General features: G+C 38.5%; 2 protein-coding genes across 3 annotated transcripts; both read left to right on the top strand.

Moving 5' to 3' along the window:
* Positions 1 to 2,574: 2,574 nt before the first annotated feature.
* Positions 2,575 to 10,055, top strand: LOC121963006 (angio-associated, migratory cell protein). The gene is made up of 11 exons (XM_042513364.1): positions 2,575 to 2,746; positions 3,810 to 3,950; positions 4,031 to 4,150; positions 4,289 to 4,428; positions 4,775 to 4,919; positions 5,789 to 5,872; positions 6,689 to 6,804; positions 6,931 to 7,025; positions 7,140 to 7,230; positions 7,506 to 7,660; positions 9,109 to 10,055. Exons 1-11 carry the CDS (start codon positions 2,656 to 2,658, stop codon positions 9,182 to 9,184), a joined length of 1,254 nt encoding a protein of 417 aa, XP_042369298.1. The 5' UTR covers positions 2,575 to 2,655; the 3' UTR covers positions 9,185 to 10,055.
* Positions 10,056 to 14,031: 3,976 nt separating this feature from the next.
* Positions 14,032 to 19,620, top strand: gpbar1 (G protein-coupled bile acid receptor 1). Of its 2 annotated transcripts, none has more exons than XM_042513320.1 (3): positions 14,032 to 14,199; positions 14,776 to 15,314; positions 17,992 to 19,620. In XM_042513320.1, exon 3 carries the CDS (start codon positions 18,026 to 18,028, stop codon positions 19,052 to 19,054), a length of 1,029 nt encoding a protein of 342 aa, XP_042369254.1. In that variant the 5' UTR covers positions 14,032 to 14,199; positions 14,776 to 15,314; positions 17,992 to 18,025; the 3' UTR covers positions 19,055 to 19,620. The 2 variants fall into 2 exon arrangements, with proteins under 2 accessions (XP_042369254.1, XP_042369253.1); XM_042513319.1 differs by having other exon boundaries at positions 14,032 to 14,242.
* The last annotated feature ends 1,157 nt before the right edge of the window (positions 19,621 to 20,777 follow it).

Below are 20,777 nucleotides of genomic sequence, written 5' to 3'. Positions count from 1 at the left end.
CTTCGGTTTGGTATGACTGGGTCAAGGTAGTAAAGTGTAATTAAACATGGAAAGTGAAAAATTAGTGAGACATTATAGTGAAAAGGTAGTGGTAGCGGTAGTTGTAACCCAACAGCAGACGTTCCACATAAGAAATTATTAATAAATCAATTATTAATAATAAAATGAATGATAGTAAACATATCTGTGATGTGGTTTCCTGCCACTTGCTGAGACTGGTTGGTTAAATCAATAATCTGTAGTCCCACTGCAAAGCACCGCAGAGCATGCTTCTTTGTTTTTAAAACCACAGAGTTCATAGCACTGAGATATTTTACTTTAAGATTCATGTTTCTAAATTTTTTATTATCTGAATTTGTGTATTCAAAATCAAAATGTAGCATGTCTTAAAATAGCATTAGCACTCGGCGGCTGATGAAAAGCCTGTAAAAGCCGCCACGCTCTCCACCCACAGCGTCTTCAAGCAACTCGGCGCCACCACCACCAATTGCAGATTCTGGGAGACAGATGCCCCTTTTTCTCCATCGACAGCCTTTGTGAATAACCAGCAGTGGCCACCTCCAACTAAAGGTTCTGACTGACCCCTGCTTCCAGACCTCCACCAGCAGCGTCTGCCAGCAACCCACATCCAACGCCTCTTCAGACAACATGACGCCACCAAAACCGGTTGCAAATTCTGAGGGCAAAGTTGCCCCTTTACTTCCATCGACAGCCTTTGCGAGCAACCAGCAGCCGCCAACTCCAACTGAAGGTTTTGACTGACGTCTGCTGCAGGACCTCCACCCACAGCTTCTGCCAGCAACCTGCATCCACCGCCTCCGCCTGATGGTTGTCATAGACCACCACGGTCAAACCTCCACCCACAGCCTCTTCAAACAAATGGACACAACTGCCACCAATTACATATTCTGGGAGACAAATACCCCTTTAGTTATATCAAGAGCATTTACAAGAAGCCAGCAGATGCCACCTCCAACTGAAGGGTCCAACTGACCACTGCTGCCAACCTCCACCCACAGCCTCTGCAAACACACTGAGACCACTGCCTACACCTGAAATTCATGTTGAAACACCCCTGCCAATCCTCCACCAAAATTTTCTTTAACACATTGGCGCCACCGCCACCAATTGTAGATTCTGAGCCATAGATGCCACTTTAGCTCCATTGACAGCGTTTGCGAACAACCAGCAGTCGCCACCTCCAACTAAAAATCCTGACTGACCGCTGCTGCCAGACCTCAGCCAGCAGCCTCTTCCAGGGACCTGCACCCACTCCCTCCACCAGCAGATTTGGGTAGATTGCTGCTGCCAAACCTCCACCCACAGCCTCTACGAGAAACTTGCAGCCAACGCACCCAAAACTCCACCAACAGCCTCTGCCATCAACCTACAGCGGCGGCTTTCACCTGCAGATTCTGACAGGCCGCTGCTGCCAACATCAGCATCTGTGGTTGCAGCTCTCTGTTGATGTCTCCAGGCCCTGTTGGATTTTACAAAGATCCACCAGAAGCTGATCAAGAACCCCCATCATACTACTATTCATTCATTCACATGTAGTATTATTAATATTCATAATATTAATAAAATAATATATAATAAAATATATATTTCTACTCAATAGTAATAATATAGAGAAATTTTTATAGTTTTAATACAAATTACAATAATACTAATATGACTACTATATATATAGTATAATAATAGTAATAACAATACTCATATTGATAATATTACTGCCACTACTATATCTACTATTATTATATTATATGATGCAACATCATATTGTGTTGTTTGTAGAAGTATTGACAGTTGTAAAGCAGCATGTAATAATAAATAAATTGATGTTATATACATTTCTACACAATAATAAATAAAATACCACTTCTTAAACTTAAAAAAAACCCGATACAACTTATGTTTATATTGTTCATATCATATCCCACAATCGCCACCTTAACGTGATGAAGGGGTTTACGTGTCTCTGTGACTGGTGGAGCTGTTATGTCAGTGTAATATATAATATATAATATAAATAATATAATATAATATAATATAAATATAATATAATATAATATAAAAATATATATATATATATATATATATAACATAATATATATATATTACAATAGTATATAATAGTATATCATAATATGTTTTTACACAGTATATAGTATATAAAGTGTAAGCGGTTGTAAAGCAGTATGTAAAATATCAATGAATATATTGATTTTTTATAATTATTATTATTTATTATTATTATTATTATTATTATTATTATTATTATTATATTATTATTATTTATTATTATTATTATTATTATTATTATTATCCCATATGGTCATTTTGTAGAACACCGCCATCTAGTGGAAGTCAACGGTGCTGAGGGAGTGACGCTGTCTTCTGCATCATCATTACGCGTCTGTCTCTCCAGTCACCGCGGCATGTGAGGAAAACATGGGACACAGTTACTTGGATATTTAACGGCCTTTTATTCAGATTAACATAACACCGACGAGTGAAAGTGTAACTTTTAACCTCGTTAGGACTCTGCTAGTCGCCTAGCTAAGTTAGCCTAAAGTGAGTTAGGTGGCTGTCCTTCCTCGCGCGGTTGTACTAGTTTTCGGTTGTTTTGCTAGCCTTTAGCCGGCTAACGGCATGGATAACACGCAGGAAAATGAAATTGAGCTCCACGGAGATGAAGAAATTATCGAAGTCATCGATCTAAACGAGGCGGAGCCTTGTCCAGGTAGACTGAAAAACTGTCACTTTTGACAGGTATTGTCGGGTCAGACATTTGTTTGGTCAGGGAGTGTTATTAATGTATCAGAGAGCTGCGTGACTTCGTTTGTGTATTTTTTACCCTCCCTAAATGTACACATTTTTTTTCTTTGAGCCTCCCTGAATTGCACAGTCCTCCATCTACGCTAAATTAGATGTCAAATTTTAAAAAAAGAGACCTGAGCAAATTGCCTTGATTTTTCTTCTTTTTAAAAAAAAAATCCAAATCCAAAAATTAGCAAGAAATTAGTGAAAAAAAAAAAAAAAAAAACAAAACCTGAAAATCAGCAAAAAATAAAAAATAAAATTATAAAAAAAAATGTCAATGAAATGGCTTGTAAAAAAGTGTTTAAAAAAATAATATTTCTTGCCAATATAGTTGTTGTCATTTTTGCCAGAAAACATCTGGAAGATTTTCTTTGTTATTCAATTACACATTAACATGAATGCAAAATACAGCCATTTAAAGTTGTATGCCCCTCCCCTAAGCCAAAATATAAAACATAATTATTCCCAAGTACTTCAAAAATTATTTGCACCACCCCTTCCCTACTCATGAATCCAGAACAGACTCTGACCGTAACTATTTTCAAATGATAATCTAAATTGACAATTACTGTCTGACAAATGTTCAGGGGCATATGTCAGGATTTGTGGGACATTTTTCAGCTCAATAATCACCTTTCATCTTAATTGTTAATTGAACGGAGAAATATGACACAGAGGATCCTCAACTTTACTTTAATTATCATAACTTCTGCTCTCGCACCACCAGGCTCAGGGCCTGATACTGTTATAACATTTTCTATGAATCTGTCTACATTCAGTCTATCAATTTGCAATCACTGTCTAATTTATGTGACCTTACTTATATTTAATTTGTCAAAGTTTGTCCCTTATTTTTAATTTCTCTTGGTTAGATTCTAATTTTTGTTTTTACTTGCCTAATCGTCTTTTTAATTTTTTACACATAATTCATTTTGATTCTTAGAAAGAGCCTCAAATAAAATGTCTTTCTCTCTCACTGTAAGATGACTTGGCTGATGACTTGGAGGATGTTGACTTCGAAGATGCCGCAAATGCAGGTGATGACGAAGGCTGGGAGACCGAGGATGAGATGGAAGCGGAGGCAGAGCAGGATGACAGCGAGCTCACCTTCTCCAAACACACTGGTAGCATTTTGCCTCGATTATCTGTTCTCATATAAGGCAGATTCAAACCTTAAAATGACACTGACCATTGCTCCGTCCAGGCTCAGTATTTTGCGTGAGTCTGGATCCTGCGACCAACAGCATGGCTGTGACCGGAGGAGAGGATGATAAGGCTTTTGTGTGGAGGGTGAGCGATGGAGAAGTTCTGTTGGAGTGCACAGGTGAGAGCGTTCACGTCAACTTCACAACCTTTTGTTTAGTTTATGTCTTTTATGAGTTGAGAAAATACAAAGAATAGAAATATAAGACTACATTCAAGCTACATCTATAAAAGCACTTGTTTGTCTTTGTCCCTGCAGGTCACAAAGACTCTGTGACGTGCGCTATGTTCAGTCACGACTCCTCCATGGTGGCTTCGGGTGACATGAGCGGCATGATTAAAGTGTGGAAAGTAGAAACCAAAGAGGAGATCTGGTCGTTCGAAGTGGGAGATCTGGAGGTAAAAACTTAAGTGCAGAGTTTTAAGAGTGTAATTCAGAAACACTGCATCAGCCTGAATATGCGTCCGTTTAGTTTGTGCATCTGTAAGCACTTGTAAAAAGTCTTTTATTTGAGCTGAAGGAATTTATGAGAAAGTCAGAGAGGATAACCGCTCACGCTAAGAATTTGTGGTCTTGTGGAGGAAGTTAATGATCAACCACGACTGCTGAGTTGCCCTTCAGCAAGGCACTCAACCCTTGGTAATTATAAGATCTGCTCACTGGCCACCAGTTGAAAGCTGCAGCAGGAATTAGAGGGAAATAATCTGTGTTAATTTGTGGTTGTCTGCCCCGCTTCCTCCTCAGTGGTTAGAGTGGCATCCCTGCGCTCCGGTGCTGCTGGCGGGAGCACACGACGGCAACGTGTGGATGTGGAAGATCCCTTCAGGAGACTGTAAAACCTTCCAGAGTTCTGCATGCCAGGCCACCAGCGGCAAAGTCCTCCCTGATGGTGAGAAATAGGGAATAAAGACAAAGTGACGCTTCCAAAATAAAGGGTGCTCTACAGTGCAGGCTGTTTTACTGCATAGAGAATCAAGAGGCGGCTGGTTTCATCAAATTTCATCCTGCCTTTATTCCAAATGATTTAAAATACTTGTGATTTTATTTTAATGCTTCAAAAACGTGACAAGCTCCTCATTTGTGTAAATAATATTTTGCCTCCTGAATCAAAGGTGCAAAATTATATCAGTATTTGTGGTCATGCTCTCGGTCTCAAACGTTGCTTAATCAGGTCGTGTAATCTGCTACTTCCGTAAACAAGCAAATATTACAGGGACCACCAGAGAAAATCACACATTAATCTTCCAGGATTTCACATTACAGACACAGCTGAATATCCAGGTACATGACACATCACAAGCATCGGGACAAAAAGAAACACATTTCACCATTAAGGAGCGGTGTATGAAGTGAAAAAAATATTTAATGTTATAGTAGGCCAAAGATTATTAACAATTGTACTTTTTTCCAGTCCCATTGTTATTAAAGCTCCTAAAATATGCTGCTTGTAAAAAGTGTTTCTTTTAGCTAGTTAGAGGTGTGATACACATGAACGTATGGCACCACCTCCACCTCATTTTGAGCCAGGAAAAACCCTGCAGTGTTTAAAAGTACAATTAAAATCAACTTAGCAACGTTTAAAGTTCCAGAAATTACAACCTGGAACTGTATTTATTCAGCCAAGGTACCTTTTTTCTTCTGTTCTTTATTGATCCCCATTTCTATGCTCTAAATGCAGAATAGACTTCAGTAAAAGACAAAGGTCTTGTCATAAAAGTCTTGACATAAATGTGTTTTTATTTATTTGCTTTTCTCCAGGTAAACGTGCTGTGGTGGGCTATGAGGATGGGACAGTGCGTGTGTGGGATCTGAAGCAGGGAAACGCCATACACGTCATCAAAGGTGAGTCTGGCAGCTCTCAGATGTAGCTTCATAGATAGATAGATAGATATACTTTGTTGATCTCAAAACTGAGAAATTGGGGTGTAGCAGCGCCATACAGTAAGAACAAAGAGAATAAAGAGCAAACAATATTAATAGAATATAAAAGGAATATGCTTAAGAACTAAAAACTAAGAGACTATACATATATACATATATACAAGTGTAAAGTGCGGAGTGACTGCAGTTGCAGAGGTACAGTATGCAAAATTTGAAAAATAAGTTAAATAGACTGTAGGTGCAAGAGTCAGCAATGTAGAGTGACATGGAGCTAAGACCAGAGTTTAAAGAGCATCATCCTGCAAGTCCCTTTCAAATGTTAGGTTTTTATTAGATTTTTATAATCCAGGTCACTTTAAGAGTCAACATTTATAAATGCATTTATAGCAGAATCGGGAAGGACAAAGCAGAGATATTTATTCTCAAGATAAGAGTGCATGACAGGAGCATTTTATGTCGGCTGCTCTGACCCCAATAGGAAAGTCATTCTGGTGTTTATTGTGAAGCGACGGTGTTAAGAGAGGTAATTGTCTCCTGGAACAAAACAAACAGAAGACTACAATAAACAAAAGCCAATAAGTGAAACTATAAAAGTATCAGACCTTAATCAAATACAGAATTACAACCCAATAAAACAGACAAGAACAGCTTATATAAACTCTGTGAATGAATTACATAAAACTCTTTTAAACGGTCAATAACACAGACAGGATCAGAGCTTCTGTCTGCGTTTGCACATCAAAAACATAAACGATTTGGTTATGTCTGGTTCAACAGGTCAGGACGGACACCAGGGGGCACTGACCTGCCTGGCATGTAACAAGGACGGCTCTCTGGTGCTGACCGGTTCGGTGGACGGTTGTGCCAAACTCATCAACACCATCACAGGCAAGGTGGGCGTCACAACGCTGTCATAAAAGACAGAGAAGAAATTCGTGTTGTGCTCTTTTAGAAACATTATCCTTGAACAGTTTTCTTTGTAAGTGTGCGTCATCAGCTCCCAATCTCTGTGTTTAAAGGTGGTGGGAGCGTACTCTGTGGAGGGGGTCAAAGCCAAAGGGTCAACAGACGAGGAAGAATCCAATTCTGTTGAATCTGTGGGATTCTGCAACATGTGAGGAAATCGCACGTTTGTGAGAGTCACCAGCTACCCAGCACACAAAGTGTCCACACTGACAGAGTTTCACTGCTCTGCTACAGTTTCCTGAATGTTTCCTCTCTCTTGCAGTCTGCCTCTCGTGGCCGTGGCGTACCTGGACGGGGCTCTGGCTATATATGACCTGTCGACACATGTCCTGAGGCACAGGTGCCAACATGAGGTAACCAGCAGCAGAAATTCTGTTTAGTTTAGTTTGCAGTGCATACCGCCATGGACTCCTATTTGTCTTTATTTCGTATTATCATTATTTATTTTATTTTGGATAATCATAATTTTGAGAAAGTTATTCAATAAGATTACTTAAAGGATTTTTCCAAGTCCATTAAGTTGAAGTTAATTAACGACCAAACCCGTGTTAAAGTGGGTTTAGAGCAGAAGATGCAATCTGTTCACAGCTGCTGGCGTCACATAAAATCCCCCTTTGTTTTCCTCCAGGCCGGCATCGTGCACCTGCAGTGGGAAGAGTCTTCTTCTGTGGTGTCCACTTGCTGCTTAGACGGAGCGCTGCGCTTATGGGACGCTCGTTCTGGCAGCATGGTGTCCGAGTACCGCGGCCACACTGCAGAGATCCTCGACTTCACCCTCAACAGGTACTGAATATGAAAGTATGTATGTTTGGATGTGTGGCAGCAATCATTTCAGGGTGTTTGGTCAGGACACTGTCAGTGCTCACGTGAGTGTGGAGACAAAGGGATGCCAAATAATCACAAAAAACTGTGCAGCAAATAATGACAGTCACTCAATAACCGACCAGCACCTAGTTTACATAGAAAGGCGTAACAGACATAGCAATTTAATGCACAGAAAGAGAAATTAGCAGAATGCAATAACATAATAAACAGAATATTACCAGAAGGTGACTAGCTTCGATCATCAATATAATAACATCAAATAAATAAACAACTTCTGCTTCCCAGAATAATCTTATCTGACTATTTCCAAATGAGAAATTGGATCTTATGCAGCAATGTTCTCTTAAATTTTCTCTTAATTTTCTGGTAAGAGAAAATAGAAGAGAAGTCAACTCAAGATGCACCAAATGTTTTTAACAGCCCAAGTTTGCTCTTTTCCAGGTGTGCTCCATGATGAATCCCACTTGATCATAAGTCACATATTAACACAAGTAACGCCCCCTAAATAATATATATGGGAAGTTTTGTGTGCAAAGACTCTGATACAAGTAAAAAGTAAAATCTAACAAATCAAAGTAATTAAAAGGAAATGAAGCAAATCCTCATACATGCACATAAGAAGCTGGAACCATGAAATGTATTTTCTGTGAACAAAGACTTGAACAGTTATAAAAATAATTGCCAGTTAGTTTTCTAATTTAATTATTATTGTTTCAGCTGCCCTTGTGTACTTTAATATGGTTTGTGTGAAAAAGTCTTTGTAAAGTATATAATTGCAGAGGAGTAAAATGTCCAATATTTCCCTCTGAGGTGTAGTGGAGTAAAAGTAAAATATGGCATGAAATTAAAACACTAGTAATATGAAAGTTCCTCAGATTTGTACTGAAGTATAGTACTTTAGTAATTGTACTTAAAAATACATCAGTGGTCAGCAGAGGGGCGCACAGTAACTGAAATTACAGTCATTGGAATCAGTGCACCAAGTACAGTAGGATTTCTTTAGCCCTGAAATGTAATAATCCAGTAATTATAATTACTTTAAAACACCATCTAAATTTGATTAATTGATATTCATGCATTTTTTTAAACGTTCCTTAAATATAAAACTTTTTTTTTCTTGCACTGGGCAACAATTTGTGGACTTTAAAAGCGAGATGTTTTTCTGTTATCCTGGTCCGAGCGCTCAGGAGCACTCGTAAAATGTTCTCGTTCCTCAGAGGAAAGCAAAAAATTAAGAAAACATTAACAAACTAAGAACAAATCGTGCATATGAGTAACAGTAAGATTTTTTTTGCTATATTGTCCTGTTTCTTAAAATGTTCTCAATATACTGCCACAGTTTAGGGATATATAGTGATATTTAGGTCAATTATTGTGAAATTATATTGATTTCTCTCATCTTTCAGGGAAGCGTCTCTCGCCATAACTGCCTCAGGAGACAACCAGTCAAAAGTCTTCTGCCTCCAAAGACCCGATCGGTAAAGAGAGCGTGAAGACAAAAGATGTGAGGAAGAGAAGAAATATTTCAGGAAAAATCGCAGAGACATTTCACGATCAGACTTTTTGTTCTCTAATATCAGAGAACACGTTTCCCGTCTCCTCAGGATTTTAAAATGTGTGGTTTTACCATATTATCTGACCTGCTATTGTAGCTTTCAAAAGATAATCCTTTCAGTTTTCTTCAGTACTTCAGTCGTTTAAGTGGCTGATGTTTAGGATATTTCAAACGCATCTGAAATGACTGCCCAAAAAAAGGAGTTTTTGATCTTGTCGACGGGAGTTTCAATTTGTTTAAAACAAGCTGTTTGTCGTTACTTTCTTAAGTATGCTCTTGTTCAGGAATCAGTGAGACTAAACAGGAAAAGAGTCCAAGAGTGATAGATTACAGCGTCCTCTGCCTTTGACTTCTCTTTTTAAGTTGTTACCAAAATGTTTTTAAATATAAAACACAACACACAAGAGGAATTCTCTTTGATCTAAGTTATAATTTCTTCCATAATTGGTGTTTTTTTGTTTTCTTAAACAGCTGGACAGAATTTCTTAAAGTCCTAATTTACCCCTTGAGGGTGTGTGTTGTCTTCCAGACACGTTTTTCTTTCAGCCAAGTTTCTGATGTAAACACCAGTGTAAATACAAAATAATAACTAATATACTTTCTTCTGGGTAACTATGAAAGTTTATTTTTCAGCCAAGGACTGTGTCATTTGTGACTAATGTCCGCCCTTCACCTCTTAAAACACTTAAACCTTGTCTGCAATAATAGTTTATACTTGCATCTATTTTTGTCTGTGTCAGTTTAGAGAAGAACTTCAGTGCTCATTTTGGGGGGTAAAATGACATGTTGAGAAAAATGTAAGTCGTCTCTTTCTTTGTTTGGATTATCGTTTGATTCAGATTTAACTCAGATCTTTTTTTATCTGTCTTAATTAGATTTGAGTAAAGGGAGGAGTTGAGTCAGTCTGCAGACGACAGGACCCTTAAGGAAGTTTCCCAAAACCACAGCCGAGATATGAGTAAAGGTAGAAAACTCTAAATGTGAAGTTGGTGAGTACAGTCATAGTGGCTGACCTTAAATAAGAAAAGACCAAAATACCCTGTCTTAAATACCAAATTTGGTTTTGTATAATTTAAAAGATAAGGTCATCTTTAGCCTAAGGTGCCTCTACTCAGATCCTATTGAGACTGTAAGTCAACTCCTGTTGAATACCACATATATCCTCCTGTCTTCCCACAACAATGACTAATATATAGAATAAGTAGAGTATAAAATACTTTATTGGCTACAATCTGCTATGAAAAAAAGGAAACATTGCATTCACAGAGGAAGCTACATTAAAAAGGAGTAGGGAGTTCTGATTAAGGTGGTAAAATTGATATTTTTCAACCTGGACTCTGTTTTCCTGGGCTTTTGTGTCTGAATGACTTAAGTGGAACAACTGTTTTTGAACTTTATTAAGGGAGCGCGCTGCAGTCGCAAAACAGGCTGCAATGTCATAAATGCAGCATTTGCTTGCCATCAACATATGTCCGTTAAATATGCTTGTTTTTGCTGCTGTCAGGCTCAGATTAATAAAAAAAGTGTCCAACAGTTAATGAAAAGGAATCCTGCTGAGACCTTTTGTTAAACAGTAAAATTCTTTTATTTGACCAGAAGCAGCCCCAAAATCACCATCGGCAAACACACCACCGTTTTTAAACAGTAAATTTAATGAAGGGCTTATTTCAGCTTACTTCAAACTGAACTAAGACGGTTTTTGTGAGCTTTTTTTGTTTCTGTCGACTTTGAATTAATTGTGTTTTATGATGAAAAAAATGCTGCTTTTTTAAATAAGAGTCTGGTAGCTTCAACAATCATGATTTCTGCCCTTTTTCTGTTTAAAAAAATGGATTTTACCCTAAAACAAAAGGTCTACTATTTAGGGATCATTCTCATAATGTTATCAGACACTTAGAATAACAGTCTGAGTCTGTCAGTGGCAAAAGCAAGTAGTTGCAAGCAAGTTGTTCCATTGCAGCCCTACTCAATACTGAAATGACTTTTATTTTGACACAAAAACATGCTAAAATAGCACCCAGATTGTAACTTAAGATACTTTATGGCAACAGGGACAAAACTTTAAAATAATAGACTCATAAATTATATAATATTTATGCGATAAATTATTTAAAGCACCAGACAAAAAAACCCCCAAAACAAAACCTGTGTGTAACTCTGTCTAGCAATGAAACAAGTGGATGTTGTTGACTGTGTAAAACAGAGCACTCCCGACACTTTACTGCCCCGATCTGTATTTCCTCCAAACAGGAAGTGCATTAGCTCACCAGCCACTTTCTCACCTGTTGCTATGTCAGAGCTTTAATACAGGTGAAGCTGCTGGTCACATTAGTGAATGTGTGAGTGTTTGCTGTCTGTGCGTGTTCGAGAATAAGAGCCTGTTAAATGAAAATGCACGATATTATTGCACTCACGTTACGCAAGAAACCTCAGCAGTGCCTCACTGCACTGCCCAGTGTGCAGCCCCTTGTATTAGATGTTGATAAAGACCAGATGCAAAAGAAAGGAAACTCTTTGTGATTCAGTCTAACGTATGGTTTCCGAACACCATTGCTGCTCTCCTCCCTGCTCCTTCTGACACTCAGAATTTTTAAAAGTCTTGTTTCAAAGCCAAAACCTGCTCTCCTCATTTGACCCTTTAAAACTTGATCACATTGGCTTAATTTCTTTCAAAAACATGGGAAGAATTCAAAGAACATCTTAAGTGGAAATGACACAAAAACATTAAAATGAAATTAGCAAAAAAAAAAAGTAGATAATAAGCAAAAACAAAAATGACGTGGAAAAAGTGCTTACAAATTATAATTTTCTGTAACATTATTTAAAATGTTATTATAGTAATCATAAATATACAGTTCTTATATTTTTTTTTTTTGCTTCCTTAGATGTTTTTTTTCCTTGCTTCTTAAAAAAAGATTTCTAAATCTATTAATATATAACCAAATTAATCATTATTTTTATTCCCATGTTTTTGAAAGAAATCAAACCAATTTGGTCCACATTCAAAGCTTTAAACATTTGTAAAAGGCATCTGAAATCACCACAAGAAAAATGGCGTTGCTCCAGATGTCAAAGGGTTAACTCTATTGTTCTGTTATTTTTTCTCTTTTCCACCGGCTGTCCGTCACGGTGAGACATCCTGTGCACAAGTGCTTCTTCCTTTTACCTGAATCTTCAGCTCACGCAGTCATTGTATGTGCACAAGTGTACATGCATAACTCACCCAGACAGACAGGCGGTGAAACACGCACCAACATGCTTCTTTAAGCATTTTAAATTTATTGTTGGGTCTGATAGTGTAGGCACGACATTTTATAATGTCGCCGTGTACATTTATGCTTTCATAATATGTTTTATTGTTTGTCTTTCTGCATTATATAAATCATGTTGCATAAAACTTATCCAGCAGTTTTTCAGCAGTATTGTTGCACGCAGCTGGGATGGAGCTCAACCGGGAGAAAAATAACACCTGTCACGTGTGGCGTTCACTGGCAGCAAGATGTTTTCCTCATCTGTCACCGCCATGTGTTTGGCCTCAAAGGTCAGCTCGCGTGAAGACAAAGGCGCAGAGTGGCCAAAAGGATTATCACCTTTAGACCTGGACAGGGCCAAAGCCTGATCTATTAAATTGTAGCTCATATTCTCTGCAGGCTGCTGTGCTGACAACAGATGCCGAACTAATCGGCCGAACAGAGAGGGACGGATGCTGGTGCCAAGGTAAACATGTCGGAGGAAGAGGAGGCAAGTAACAAACCCATTAGAAGTACATCTGTTTCACAAAAACTGACTTAGGAAAAAAACACTTTCCAGAGATCAGGACAGTAACTCATGAAAAATAGAAATAAGAGATTTGGCTGGCACTGTTAGTGACCTAATACAATTGAAGTCTCTCTTGATTCAACTTTATGATCATTTTGGAGGATGTAGTTTGTGCCGTTGAATTTAATCACATCATTTCTATTGTCCTCTGGAGCAAGGAAGTGGTGCCACATTAAGATGACCAGATTTCAGAAATGACGAACATTTTCCACTTGGGTGGTCAATATCATTAAGTATTTAGGGTTATCAATAAAACTTAAAAAATGAGTACAGTTCCAGTTTAACTGACCATGGTTACTGTTGTACTTTAACAAGCTAGGGTGCAGGTCACCTAATAAAATCAGGTACCATATCCTCATATAACATATTTCCTTTTTATATTTTCCCATATTGCAACTTTTTTTATAGTTTTTAAATTTTATTTTATTGCCTATTTTATTGTTTCTGTTCTGTTCTAATTTAAATATCTTAATATGTGTATGTAGCACGGAGGAGACATCCTGGAAATGACTTGAAATGACCACAAATGGATGCAAACTATCTGCAAAGAGACACAAAATAACTACAAAAATGGGCAAAACAACCCCAAAAGACCCTTAAGGCCTTCTTAAGATATGGCATTCAAAGAATGGGACAGACCAGGTCACAGTGGCCTTGACCTCTGACGTTTGGCCACCAAACTCTAATCAGGTCATCTATGAGTTCAAGTGGACGTTTGTGCTAAATTTGATGAAAACGGGGTCTGATCACCTTAATGTCAGCTGTTGTGAGCAAGCTTCAATCTCTGTTGCCAGCCGAGGTCCGTAGATGACCTTTCATTAATCATAACTCACAAAATGTTTCCACTGTGTTTAAAAAAGATTTGATCATTTGTGTACTGCTGAAAAGGACTCAGTGTTCCCAGAGAAGCAAAGATGCTCCATCTTCGCCTTTGTAATGTGAAGATGTTGTGCTTTCATGTCCAGCTCGTCCTCCCTGCGTAATGTCTTCGCAGATGCTCCCAGGCTCGGGAACGTCTCTGTTTAAAACCATTATCTGACTGGAGCTCGTCCATCTCTACCAGCTCCAGGTCTGCTCCAGACTATCAGTGAAGGAGTCTTCCGTGTTTGGCCAACAAAAACAGGTCACCGCCGCCCTCCATCCACCGCTGTGTTTACACATGAGACGTATGTGACAGCTGTTATGAGCTCAGACGTACACACCGTCGTATGTATATGTTTAGTTCAGTCCATGGCCAAACAATAGGGGCAAATACATCTTCTGATTTGTTTTAACCTACTTATAGTGTGGCAAAATAGGTGGCAGTTTTGAAAATTGAGTTTTTTCCAAAAGCACTTTGGCTTTTGTTGTGTAACAAAAGTTATTTCCTGCACTTGTGTGTGTCTAAACAGATCTAGATTTTAACTAAATAGACATTTCAGGGAATAAATAAAGTTTAATTACGTTTATTCTGTGAGAGTTAGCATTAGCTAAGCTTATTTTTCACCTGAGACAGCTATAAAAAGCTTATAAACTTATTTGATAATTAAGAGACGTCTGAACAGTTAGTTGTTCAAAGTTAGAAACTCCTTCCTGGCTTGTAAATGTGTACCAAAGGAAAAAAATATTATTATTTAGGAAATACTTTAGATAGGAATTCATTCATTCTCTAACTGAGCTTTTAGTTGAAGACCATGAATATGTGTGATGCATGTTTTAGGGGGCCATCACGGAGGGGGTGAAACCAAACCACATGCCAGACAAGCTGATGTTACCCAGGAATGTTCTTATCATCTCCAGGCTGCCGTGATAACAGCTCTCCATCCTGCTTCCAGTCATGGACGTGCAATGCATTTGTGGTGGAGGAAAGTGAGTGCAATGATGAAGAGCAACAAAAACCAGTTGGTAGGTAAAAGTTAGTGGACACTGATTACCTCATACTCAGTGAGTCCGGCAACCCCCCTCAGGAAAAGGCAGATAACCGCTCCCTCCTCCTCCTTCAGTGTGCACTTCCCCTTCAGAGGAAGAGCCTTACACTTGCTCGCGCTGTCTCTTGTAGTTTTGCGGTGAGGCTGCTGCTGACCTGACTGAGAGGATCTTAAAGGATAAAAACAGGCTCCTGTGGTTTGGGGGCTTCTGCTCATGGATGTGACATGCAGGGGAACAGCCTGGAAGTTATCAGAAGAGTAAAAAGAAGCTGTGTTTTATTTGTGTTTCCTTCATCAAAGGATACATGACTGGACTGCTCATCCCATAAAGGTAAAAAGTTTTTGTTTTGTTGCTTTAAAAAAAAAAAAGCAACATATTTTGTTTAAAGTAGTATCATTTTTACTCTATAACATTCATTCATTTCATTCATTCATTGTTAGTAACCATAACCTATAACATCAGTTTCCATATTAAATGTATTGCAGAATTACAATTTATTCGTATTTTTATGTTATATGTGGAAAATGGCTTTAAAACACATTTCAACGTAATAGAAAAAAAAGATAAGGTTACAGATAAATCCAACACAACCAGGCAACCAGACAATGTTGTATATATTTATACAACATTAAAACAATAATGTTAAAAAAAGGTTAAGCGTATATCACCATTTATGTGCTAAAACATGTAGCAGGACTTTGATGTCATGAAGCTTGCAAATTATACACAATGTATGTGGACACTGGAAATACTGGCATGTTGCAATATTTATTTTTAATGTCATATATATAATGTCCGCTTCTCCACATAAACAATTGTTCTGCAGTTGCAAATGATAGCGGATAACCAGAAATAATCATGCATAATCATAAAGCATAAAGACATAAAACAGTGTAATATATACATGTGGTTTATTGTAGTTTATTATGAGAACTTACCCCTGACCATAAACGGACGTGCTCAAAGTCAGACTAGTGAAATGATCTCCAGGAACTGTATAATAGTTATTTGTTGGGATGTAACTCCAGAGTCCCAGCTGATAAATTATTAAATGACAGCAGACTCATGTCCATGAACACCAGCTCTTATCTTGTCTGTTAGCTGACAAAAGGATTCAATTTAATTCAAGAGATGACAAAAAGGAACCGTGCCGTGTGGTAGAAGTGAATTTAAGTACAAACATGCTCCCTTTTGTCAATAATGTGGGTTCTCTTTCTTTATCCCCAATGATACTTGTTTACAGTGGTGCCCCAAAAGGGGGACGGAGGGGCCACGGCCACCATGATACCCTGATAAAAATAATAACTAGCATAGAGAATATTGCATTTTTTAAGCTGGTGCCAATGTAGTGGTATCATGTAAAACTAGACGTGGCATCCATTGGTACCAACCATGGTGGCATAGTGTGTTGGAATGGGGCTAAATGGTTATATTAATCCATCCATTTTTTACTTTATTTCCTAATTATTTTAATTATTTTTGGTGCTAATTTTTAGGTAATTTTCTTGTACTTTTTTTACTAATTTGTTCATTGTCTTCTTCCCATATTTTAAAAAGAAATCAAGCCAATTTGCACAGAGGTCAATGTACTCCTTAAAATTAAAGATGTATATTTGTCTTATGCAGGAGAGGGAAACCAGCCTATTTAAAGAACAATGATTTGCCTAAATACAGATACTTAACACATAAAAACAGGATTGTTGTGGAACTCAACATGTTAACTGTACCAGAATTAGTCTGTGCACTTCAGATCATTAGTAATATTAACTGTGAAATAAGAAACTAGAGTATATCAGTTTTTATTCTCATGTTGACCTAATTTTTTATCGAGCCTATGTACTTGACCAGCATCATCAAATTCCTAAAATTCAGTTCTACTTCTAAGTACGGGTGTGTCAGCCCACCAATGAAAGATTTCTGCGTGCCACTGGTTCTAAAAGGTCACAATAAGTTATCTTAACTGAATGTTTAGCTGTAAGATTAGAGCTTTTATTGACTTGAATTGGCTTTATCTGAAGTGTACCTGTTGTAAGCCTCAGAGTTTATTGTTCTCGTCTTTCTCGGGTTTGATTCCTCAATCCATCACTGATAATCCACTCTGCTCCAGTCTGCTACATTTCTATTAAATCTCATTTTTCATCTCCATTCAATCGCATTTCCCCTGCAAGTGTCTCCAAGTCTGTTTATGCTTGCTGAGCAATAACAGCAAATTAGATTTTCTCAAAAAAATGTTACCAAAAAATCTCAATGTATTTGATTTAATACATGAAGCAAACCCAGTAAAATATTTTGTCTTAAAGGTTAACTAAAGCATTTTTCAACCTGGAGCCTATTTTTCCCCTTTTTGTGGCCCAACAACTAATTGAAGCATCATTTTTCGAAATTAGTCCAGTATTGAGCGAGTATGCTGCAGCCAGCAGCCACAAAATAGGCTGCAATGTCGACTCATGGGGCATTTGTGCACCGTCAATTTACATCCACAAAAAGTGCTTTTTTGCCACAGGCATGGATTGTTATTATCAGTGTCTTGCAACAATATAGAAGGGATCTGTACAGAGACAGACCTTTTTATCGAAGAGTAGAATATTTTTTCTTTAACCAGAAACAGCCATGAAATAGCTAATCGCCTGCTGCTGCAGGTGCCGACTGCCTGTCTGGTGGTGCATAACACCACAAACGGTTCCGTATGGCCATGTTGTCACCTGGTGCAATCCAGTGGCGTATCATGCAGATGCAAAAGGTAGCTTTTGTTGTCTGGATCTTATGCCAAAATCGCTGCAAAAGTGGCAGAATTTGACAGTTTTGAATGAGAACAGGCTGGTTTCACTTGTATACATAAGATCTCAGAAAACATGCACAAATACAGACAGAAGGTTCTGTCCATGTCCATAAAAGTATCTAAAGTTGAGCATTTTTGAGCCCTTACCAGCACCTTTTTTGGCCTCTCTAGTCTCTTTAACAGTGTTTCTGTTTCCTCACAACTGCAACTTGATGGGACTGGAGTCAGGCTGCAAAGGGGAGGAAGCCTGCAGATTTCACCCATGATGGACTGCAACGACTCCCACGCTCTGCTCTCTGGGGAGCACCTCATTTATGCCATCACCATCCCACTGTCGACCTCCATCATCCTGGCCAACCTTGTCATCATCTTGGGCATCGCCTGGAACCGCCAGCTCCACAACACGACCAACTACTTCTTCCTCAGCCTGCTGGTGGCAGATCTGTGCACAGGCGTGGCGTTGCCTTTTATTCCCTTAATGGGTCTGAATCGGGAGTTGAGTTTTAGCTCCTGCTTGGTGGCTCACGTTTTCCCAAATTTCCTCTTCTTGGCGTTCCTCTTCAACCTGGTTATGGTCCACTATGAACGCTATGTTTGCATTGTCGACCCTTTGCATTACAATAACTTGTGGATGCATCGGAGCTTTCCTTTGGCACTGCTTGTGGTTTGGGCGCCACCACTTCTTTACGCTTCCTTACCTGCTTTCGGGTGGAATAACTGGACGGGGGCAGATTGGAGCGGCTGTTGTGCAAGTAGCCAAAATTTAACGTCACTTTCAAACTGCTCAGCAACCAAAACCACGTGCTGCTCATACAGGCGAGTGTTCCACAATGCTTTCATCTACCTAGAGGTGTACGGACTCGTCTTACCGGCTATTCTGACCATCGCTGGCATGACTGGCCACGTTTTATGGATCACCAGAGGCCAGCTGAAGGACATCTGTCGCCTGCATCGCTCAGTGGAGCGGGGAAGCCAGGCCTCAGACCGAGAGCAGAGGCTGAACCTGCGTTACACACGCTGCTTGGTGGCGGTGTCACTGACTTTTCTCGCATGCTGGGTCCCCTACCTCATTTACATGCACGTCTGCATCGCGTTCTTGATCAGCGACACCAAGTGGAGCTCCACCACTCACATTGTGCTGTCGTGCACTGGGATTGGAAGCATGGCGGTGGTGCCGCTGGTGCTCGGACTCGCTAACAGGCAGTATACAGAGCCTGCATGCAAACTTCTGCAGAAGCTCAGAGACAGATGGGGGCGGAGGATGCAGGGATCAGAGGAGGTGGCAGTCTGAGAAAATACTGACAAATAGGAATATTTATGAAGATGAATCTGTAAGAAATGATGTTGGTTGATGCACATAGTAGTTCATACTACAGAAGATTATTAGGGTCAGGCATAAGGGGAAAAATGGGAGGAGGAAGACTATTTATTTTGCATTATGACAGTGAAGTTGAAATGCTCAGAGTAACGTCAAACTGTCAGTCGTAGTACCAGGGAAAAAATAAATCAGTGAAAAATTTCTTTTGTATTTTGCAATTGGAAAAATTGTGAAAATGTTGAGAATAAGGCTGAAATGTTGAGAATTAAGTCAAACTTTCAGTATTAGGGCCAGGTATAACAAATATAGAGCAGAGGAGGAAGAATTCCTTTTTTGTGTCAACTGTGTCAATTTGTTTTTAATATTATTCTTAACATTTCAACTTTTATCTTGTAACCCAGAACAAAAACTAAAAATATTTCTCCTCTCATTTTTTCCTCTTATTCTTGGCTTATGTTGTTCAGTGCCAGTAGAAGGAAATTATTTATCAATGCCCCGTACAAAAGTAGGCCACCTATTCGAGTCTCTGAGGGTCCCCATTTCTGACAGTTTTCCAAAACATTTCCATAATGACAGTATCTGGAGATCTGAACAGATGAAGTTAAGGAAGTGCTGTTTTCAAGACATTATTGTCTCCAAAGAGGACTAAAGCATCATTCGAGCAACCTATTGTCAGCATGCCAACATGTTCATAATGATACTTGCTGATGTGACACAGGTCTAATAATAAAGATGATTTAATAATTAAGATGTTAATTCTGAGTGTAATAAGATTATACAGAACGGTTGAAATAAATCACCCTTGAATCAGTGTTGTAGATCTTCTAAATATTGCTCAAACACGTGTCCTCATTTCTCTTTGTGCTGCCTGCTCTGGTTAAGCAGCAGTAGATTTTCTCCATCTGTCACCCACCTGCCTGCTGTGTTTACTCTTTCTTCCCTCGCTGGTGTTTATCTATATACTGGTATGCAAACTGAAGACGGGAGAGGGACGCATCCAGTCCTAATTCATCTACAAGACACGAGGAAATGGAGCTTCAGGAAGAGCGTGCAGCAAAGAAACATGAGGTGAAAACCATTCATGCATGTTAAAGTTGGAAATGAGTTTCCAGTTTCTGCCAGATGAACTGTCACAGGAAGGTTTAATACTGTTAAAGTCAAGGTAAAAAAAACAATTGCTGCATCCAAATATGTATACTTGGAGACTAAACGTTTTATTTACTGTAAAGGTCCACTAAAGGGAAATTAGACCTTTATTTGAGATTTGAGTAACCCTTTTGAAACTTGGAGCGACATCATTTTTCTTGTGCTGCTTTCAGACGTCTCTCACAAGAATTTAAACCTTGATCAAACTGATGTGTTTTCATTCAAAAACATTTGGGGGAAAAAGCAACGAGCAACTTTTTAAGAATGTTCCACAAATTGCAAGAAATTTGTACATTTAGGAGATTATTTTAAATTGTTATTATTTAAAAAAAAAAACATCTCAAAAGAGGGAGAAAAGCTATATAATCATCAGAATTACATATTTTATGTATATATTATAAATTCTGTTATATATTTATTATGATTTTAAGCAACATTTTTTTGTTTTTAATTTGTATTTATTATTATTTTTTTAAATTATTTTCAGGTTATTTTCTCGTGGGTTTTTTGTTTGTTTGTTTGACTAATTTCATGCTATTTTTCTCTTTTT

This window comes from Plectropomus leopardus, chromosome 24, assembly GCF_008729295.1.
Source record: "Plectropomus leopardus isolate mb chromosome 24, YSFRI_Pleo_2.0, whole genome shotgun sequence".
NCBI lineage: Eukaryota > Metazoa > Chordata > Actinopteri > Perciformes > Serranidae > Plectropomus > Plectropomus leopardus.
Note: the sequence above shows the minus strand (reverse complement) of the source record. Positions and strands in the feature narration are given on the sequence as shown.

What these genes read in the sequence shown, in the direction of transcription:
- LOC121963006 (XM_042513364.1), top strand. Translation starts at nt 2,656, where the DNA reads ATGGATAACACGCAGGAAAATGAAATTGAGCTCCACGGAGATGAAGAA. An exon ending in CACCTTCTCCAAACACACTG is followed by an intron (nt 3,951 to 4,030) that starts GTAGCATTTTGC and finishes TGCTCCGTCCAG; the next exon opens with GCTCAGTATTTTGCGTGAGT. An exon ending in CGGCAAAGTCCTCCCTGATG is followed by an intron (nt 4,920 to 5,788) that starts GTGAGAAATAGG and finishes GCTTTTCTCCAG; the next exon opens with GTAAACGTGCTGTGGTGGGC.
- gpbar1 (XM_042513320.1), top strand. Translation starts at nt 18,026, where the DNA reads ATGATGGACTGCAACGACTCCCACGCTCTGCTCTCTGGGGAGCACCTC.